The 7,484-nt window shown below is 30.2% G+C and overlaps 1 protein-coding gene across 1 annotated transcript in view; it reads left to right on the top strand.

Annotated features, from left to right (window-relative positions):
• Positions 1 to 320: 320 nt before the first annotated feature.
• LOC134697978 (uncharacterized) overlaps positions 321 to 7,484 on the top strand; it is a 42,489-nt gene continuing 35,325 nt past the window's right edge. The window contains exons 1-6 of the mRNA XM_063560263.1: positions 321 to 478; positions 1,444 to 1,697; positions 3,522 to 3,703; positions 4,503 to 4,627; positions 5,457 to 5,728; positions 7,064 to 7,225. Of these exons, the coding sequence (XP_063416333.1) occupies positions 356 to 478; positions 1,444 to 1,697; positions 3,522 to 3,703; positions 4,503 to 4,627; positions 5,457 to 5,728; positions 7,064 to 7,225 (1,118 nt within the window). The 5' untranslated portion in view covers positions 321 to 355. The remainder of the gene's footprint in view (positions 479 to 1,443; positions 1,698 to 3,521; positions 3,704 to 4,502; positions 4,628 to 5,456; positions 5,729 to 7,063; positions 7,226 to 7,484) is intronic.

Here is a 7,484-nt window from a genome sequence, read left to right as displayed (position 1 = left end):
CTACCAGAGAGTGAGTACATTCAAATGTGCAAAAAAAAGTTTTTGATAATTAATTAGTTACTTCCAATTATCTAGACTACACGAATGAATTTGTCACACTCATATACGTAAGATTTCATAAACATAAAAGGTTGAAAAATTAATATTAACAATTTTCGTTTTAGAAATGTAAAGACAAATCAATCATCTGCTTAAAGTCATAACTCCAAAACTTCCAGTTCATTTAAAGACAATAGACAATATGTAAAATCAGCGAAAATCAAAATTGCGTTAAGTTGATTATATTTTGCTTTTCATTAACTTCTTAACATAGACAAGAATGCAAATGCTATAATGCAACTTGTCTTCCAGTAAAATGAAGAAATTGCTACTTAACATTTGTTTTAATGTTTTTCTTGTATTTTGTTTTCTGGTTCATCAAATTCAATCTAGTCATTTCAGAGGAGGAATTATAACATGGAAACAGTCGGGAACTCAGGTAAATTATATTTAATTGCGCATACTATTTATAATGTTGATAAATATCGATGTGATTGAAAATATATTCCATTTTCGTAACTAAACAATCCGGTATTGTAGTTTCTCTTATAATACAATATCCCTCTCAAAAGGATTCAATATTTGATATGGACAAATGCAACTATATCAATGACAACGTTTAAGAAAACGTCGGCAATATTTTGTTCTCCTTTTCTCTTTGTTGTCTCGAGTAAGCGCTTACTAAATATTGCAGGCAATTACGAATTAATCAAACACCAATAAATTACCTTATAATTCAATGCATATGTTAATTAAAACAAAATGATTAATTTTATGCTTCTTTAATTCAAGTATATAACAAAAATAAATATATATCCGGTTGTCAAAACAATACAGCATACAAATGCAATCTGAAATTATCAAACGCTAGATAATATGTAGATATCCAATGTTAGAATGTCTGTAAAAAAGTTAACCATAACATGCTTTTGAGTGGTGTTTCTTTTGTTCAAAACTATGATATATCGAAGAATATAGCTTATAAATATTAAAGTAATAGAGTTCGTCTGTTAAGAAATTAAAAAAAAAACAGGAAAAAATATTTTGACAATCAAACGACGTTCTAGATATCAACGGTACCAGGCTTATATTTCAAAACGTCAGACACGCGTTGTACCTTCAGAAGACTAATCAATGGCGTTGAGATCAAAATAATTATCAATCCAAAAAAAAGCGCAAAGTTTATTCTAAGAAAAAACTTAGACTTCATTGTATTTAATTTGTTCCTTAATTCGCATGTTATTTTTCTGCCTGCGCAAATAAGTATAATATGTTACGATTAAGCGAAAAAAACAAGAACATAGAAGATTTAACAAAGGTAGATAAATATAACGTGGTCAATATGCCTTAAATTATTTTGAACATGATATTAAATGAATTGATCTATACTTATTTTCAATCTAGGAAATAGAAATATCATACAGATTAGCATTTCGTAGAGATTTTTCCAGAAATCACATGTGTAATGACAGCAACATTATAAATGGAGACATATTGAATGGAGAAGGAGTCTTGGCTTGCTATCATGGATGTAGTGGATCAATAGTTAACCCTATGTCTTACTACTGCACTGATTATAGCGTAGATGAGAACTGGTCAGCTGGTCAACGGAGCATATATTATACTGTTCCAACGTCTGACAACATATTTCAGTTTGGGTAAATTGTTGTATAATGAATAAAAGTTCACTGTTAATTCCTTTTTTTTATTTTTTTTTGCTATGATCTTACTAAATTCCTTTGTAACAATGAAAAAGAAACAAGAAAGAATGATTGTTTCACGGTCACGTTTACACGATTTTTAATTCACAAATACATCACTTCTGCTACGTAATTTAAACCACACCACAAATTCGGTACTCTCTCTGTTTAAAGTTAAATCATTATAAATTTTATTAATTACATTAAAAGGACAAATCACTTATACATTCTTAAAGAACATTTTTTTGAATTATTTCGTATTCATTTTCATATCAATACTTATTCTGTTGTGCATATCTGTAATTCGATATAAACGCGTTTCTTTTATTATTCTCAAGTGTATTCGTACTTATAGCAGTGCAAGATCTGCATGTATCTAATTCACTTTAGGTGAAATATGACTTCATTGTTTCACTTAATACATCTAATTGTTGAAAATCATATAGGTACATGTATGAAGTTCATTATTTTAAACAATAAGATTTAAACAAACAAAACCTAACGTTGATCAAATCGAGTCCTTTTGTTAAACTTCATTTCTTAAATTACAATGACATGTCGTTGGTTACAAAACCTTACAATTGCGAAGATAAGCCTTTTTGTCTATTCATCTAATTAAAAGTTCGTATATGCATTACCGATATACATAAAGTCTGTTTTATATATTAAAAAATTGTGTAACTACATAAAATCTGCGTAGTCAATCAGATCACATGTTGTTATTTAATGTTGTTTGCTTTCTTATAATGATTTATAAGTATTGATATCTGCTGTTGATCATTTGTCATGTTGTAAATATGTTTTTCGTTGCTATAGCATATATATATGCCTTTTGCAATAAAGTATGAATTCATTCAAAAGAATATATATGGTGTGATTGCAATTAAGACAACTGTTTTGTAGAAACACAGAAATTATCAATTATAGGTTACCGTGCGACCTTCAACAATGAGCAAAGCCCAAACAACATATTCAGCTGTATAAGGCCCCGAAAGGATAAATGTAAAATAATGCAAAAGTGGAAAATAACGGCTTAATTAATGTACAAAAACATGAAAGACAAACACATATGTAACACATAAACACATGACTAGCACTAAATTACAGGCTTCTGACTTAATTGGGGCAGGCATTGCATACGGTATCTTGCAGAGTAAGTTATTGCTAGTTATTAATTCTTGAAAAAATAATTGTATGGGATGTCCTTCTGATATGAAGGTGTAAGTATAGCACACATTGGTTCTTAAAACATAAGCAATAAACACAAAGTAGAGTCCTTAATGATGGATATCCAATTCCATCAAGTCATAATTTTGATTTATCAATCTGTTCAAATTAAAACAGTGGAATTATACTTATAACAACTATAAAAGTACTGTCAAAACTAGTATATAATATAACAGTATAGAAGAAAAAAATGTCATGTTGAAGTATTAACTAGAATCCATGAATATAAGGGTTCACTTCAATAATGTTGGACCAAAAAATATCAGAAAATCGAATTTTCATATTTAATCTTGTTTAACAGATGTAACCTATTTCAGGAAATAGTTTACTTCCAGTCGGAGGGAGACCTACAACTACTTCATTTCTATTCTCAAATCGCCCTTGTGAGTGTGAATGCTACAGAGGCGGCCGTATTGTTCCCATGATTACGAAGTTATGATGTGAAAATGATGCAAATACTGCAAGGTAGCAATATAAGACATAAATCGATCAAAAATCTTAATGAAACATATAAATTGTTCGTTTGTTTATCTATAGATTAATATATATTTGCAGGTACAAAAGCTGCTGTTGGATAAGTACTCTTGTAGTTGGAAAAGATAGTAGTTGGATATTGCTTGTTACTGCAAATCTTTCTATTAGGAACGATACTGGCAAAATCAACACATCACCTATTTCTGCCATGCAACCAATTGTTCGCTTTAAGTATGGGTGTTCTTATTCACTTACAATACCAGGTAATCTCAATGTCCTTTTTGTATATATGAGGCGTCAATGAAAATAGGTTTTTTTTAAGAATAAGGAGTTCCTTTTTTTAAATTTACCTTGATGTTCGTTTTTTTTTCTCTTTTTGAAAGTTTAAATAAACTTTCGATTTCAATCAAAATTTAAGCTGTATTAAAATTAATATATCATATTGCATTAGTTTCGTTTGTCGCAAATAGTTTATTTCTTTTGAACAGCGGTATACTACTGTTGCCTTTATTGGGTATTTATTTACATCTATAATTGAATGTTTAACAAATAGCATACTCTTGCCTTTTTGTTTTTTTTTGTCGACAAAGTTGTCTGTTTTATAGTGATTAAGATTTAAAAACAATGTTGACCGCTGTACCTTATTACATTTTGTATTTGTCATGATTTTCTTAGTATATTTGTTTGTTTTGATCATATATATTTTTTTATATAATGAAATTATATACGACATTAATACGTTTTTTTTAGATATAAAACCAGGTTTAATCCACCATTTTCTACAGAAGGAAATGCTTCCAAGAAGTCTACAACAAAGACAGTGGTGTTTCATTTTTTTATGTGCTTGGCCTGTGGTTGTTCATTTTGTCTTTCTATTGAACAAGGAGTTTTCAAATGTGTTCAATATTTCTGTTAGTTTACTTTTTCATTTAAATAGAAATGGCATACCTGGCATTTTTTTGAGGGGGGTTTTAAATTTAATTTTCGATTACAAAAAAAAATGTCTTTGTCAAAACGTCTAACAAGCACTTTTAAGATTAAAAACAAATGTTTTTTCTGTAGTGCAAGACGATGATGGAGACATTGTTAAATGTCGTTGGGCTAATAGCATGAATAACATGAATTATTCAGAGAGTAATGAATGTTATAGTGTCTGTGAAGCTTTTCCAGGAGCAATTTTAAACGAGGCAAGTTATACATTTTATTTGTTATGCATATTCTTAGTAATATATAGATGAAATGTTATAATATAATTATCTGTTTATAAATGTGTCCACAATGTGTCACACGTTCAAATACTATCAACGCATGGTGTGTTTTGCAACAAGAACTAAAAAAAAAATTAATATTAGCAAATCATGCTCACCGAATCAAACTAAAGAAAACACGTTTTGTGTAGTCTCATTTTATCTTTTACACCTACACGAACACTATGACATGTATCAGATCAATAATCCTTTGAAAATAGTTTTGATCACTTTTAGTAAAAATAACCTCAACATAGATATCAAGATTAAAACTTAAAAAAAAAATGAAAAGTAATTTGGACAGACGCGTGTTTCCTCACAAAAGACTCATCAGTGACGCTCGAAACAAACAATATTTAAAAAAGCCAAATATAGAACGAACTTGAAAAACATTGAGGACAAAAAAATCCTAAAATTTTGCCCAAAACATCTAAGGTAATCTATTCCTGAGGTAGAAAAAAAAATATTATTTAAAAAATTCAATGTTTCGGATACATTTAATTTTCGATTATGACCATATCAATGCTTATTTATGTCAACACAGATAGACATGAGAGAAGTGTTCTTCGAATGAAGCAAATGTCTTCTTATCTTTATGTATCTTTACTTCATGGTCCCGAATGGCAATTATTCGTCATTGAGTGAGATGAATGGGAGACACGCTGTATTGAACATGTTGAATGGTGCACTTTGATAATACTTAAAAATTCAGGAAATATTTTTACTATTCATGATTTTTACTAATTTTGAATGTATTAATCATTTTCAGACTTCTTGTATATTATCCTACACTGCCTCGGGGAGTACTGGTTGGCATGCTGTTACACTACAGATAGAAGATTATGCTGTTTACGACACTGCGACACCGTTAAGTAGTGTTCCGCTACAGTTTTTGGTCGACATATCTTCAACAACGGGTTCATGCGAAGATAAACCCCTAGTACTGAATCTTACTAATGTAAATGGTTCGGTAGCTCCCATAGCACTAAACACAACCTTTTTTCAGACTATTGTGGCAAATAGTGGATCGACCAATGTGAGGTAAATATCCAGATTCAAAGTACCAGTAGTTCAGTAATGTTTGTAAACGACCACCAAAAAAAAGTATGCAATATTCTACTTTCACACCATTCCAATATTTTAATTAGTGGAACGTTTCACGATTCGCGAGGAACATGTCAAAGTTTATAGACACATCAAATGAGCGGCATTGTACTGGATGTAGGAATTTTTAAATTAGTATTTCTCATTCTAATAGATATCTTGTATAATCTTTTTGTAAAAGATGCTCTATTCAGTTTTGAAATTGTTTTTCGAAATCGTTTGCTAATATATAAACTTAAAATTTAATGAAAACAACTACACCGTGTTAAGCTATATTAGAAAAAAATGAGTTTATCTGATTTTACAGTATATCTATCAATTCGTGGTTACTGTCGCTAAGCATATGTTCTAAATCGGTTTTAATTAGAAGTTCAGAAAGGCATTTTTTACACATTTATATTATAATTCTTATCAGACGAAACAGTTTGCTTAAGGTCGCCTTAGTACAACAATTAATCTTGTTCATGTTTGCCAGGAAGAAGAACAGGTCTCAAAAACAATGTTGTGACACTTTGAAATTTCAATGTGGTTTCACAAGCCGACAACACCAAGACAAATAAATGGTGTTAAACTAAAGATTGATCATATAAATCCTTCCTATTGTGATAGAAGTGATGGAATACTGACCATTTAGTTATTGTTGTACCTAAGTAAAACGTTGTGAAATCAAATCCTCTGACACCTTTTCTGTTTTTACGGAAAACTTAAAAGATTAGTTAGCCATACTGTGTTGGTGACCACAGTGCGTTTTGGGGTTGTTTTGGTTTTTTTAGATTTTATCATGATTATTATAAGCCTCTCCTTTGCTTTTAACATTCGTGCGACGACTAGGGTCATTTCGAAATCGTGTTTGTTTTTTTAATTAACATGATGGTTGCTTAAAAATGTTGAATAATGCATTGAACGTATACGGACATTCAATATATTAAGAGCTATTTTGAAACGAATGTGGCTTTTACATGTCTTCAAATTGACTTTATATTGTATAGAAATGTAAATTGACAGGTATGGGATTTGTTAATCTCTGAGTGAACTATACCGGTTGCAATGTTGCAGAATCGTTAATCGAATGACAAAAAATTAAAGAAATCAACACATAATTATATCAAGAAGACCCAATACAAAACGGGAATATTAAACATGTATTAGAAATTTTTGAAGAGCTATATTGTAATAGAGGACCTTGAAAATCACCAACAAAAATCACAAAATTCGTTTAAAATTCGCCTGAATAACAGAAAGATCATCGTAAAAGCGGTTCCATTTTTTCAGCATTACAGAAATTGTAACAGTATCTCCATTTGGAATGATTAAAACTGAAATTTTACCCTACGGGTCATCAGGAACGCAATGGTATGTGAATGTAACATGGACACCATCTACATCTCAAGGCGGAAGTCATATATTTTGTTATACTGCTGTGAACAGCATTGGGTAAGTTCATACATTGACAATAAACTCATCAAAGATACCTTGATTAAAATTTGAAACACCAGACCCGCGTTCCTTCTACACGAGACATATCATTGACTCTCGAATCAAAACAGTTATAAAAGCCAAAAAAGTATAAAAAGCGGAAAATAAGTCCATATAAAATACAGCGTAATAACAAAACAATAGCATTGGAGTGTAACAATTCACACTTATGCGTGAGCTATTTACTATAAATTGAAATAAAACGGCAATTTTGATC

Source organism: Mytilus trossulus, chromosome 14 (assembly GCF_036588685.1).
Source record: "Mytilus trossulus isolate FHL-02 chromosome 14, PNRI_Mtr1.1.1.hap1, whole genome shotgun sequence".
Classification (NCBI taxonomy): domain Eukaryota; kingdom Metazoa; phylum Mollusca; class Bivalvia; order Mytilida; family Mytilidae; genus Mytilus; species Mytilus trossulus.
This window is presented reverse-complemented; position numbering and strand designations above follow the sequence as displayed.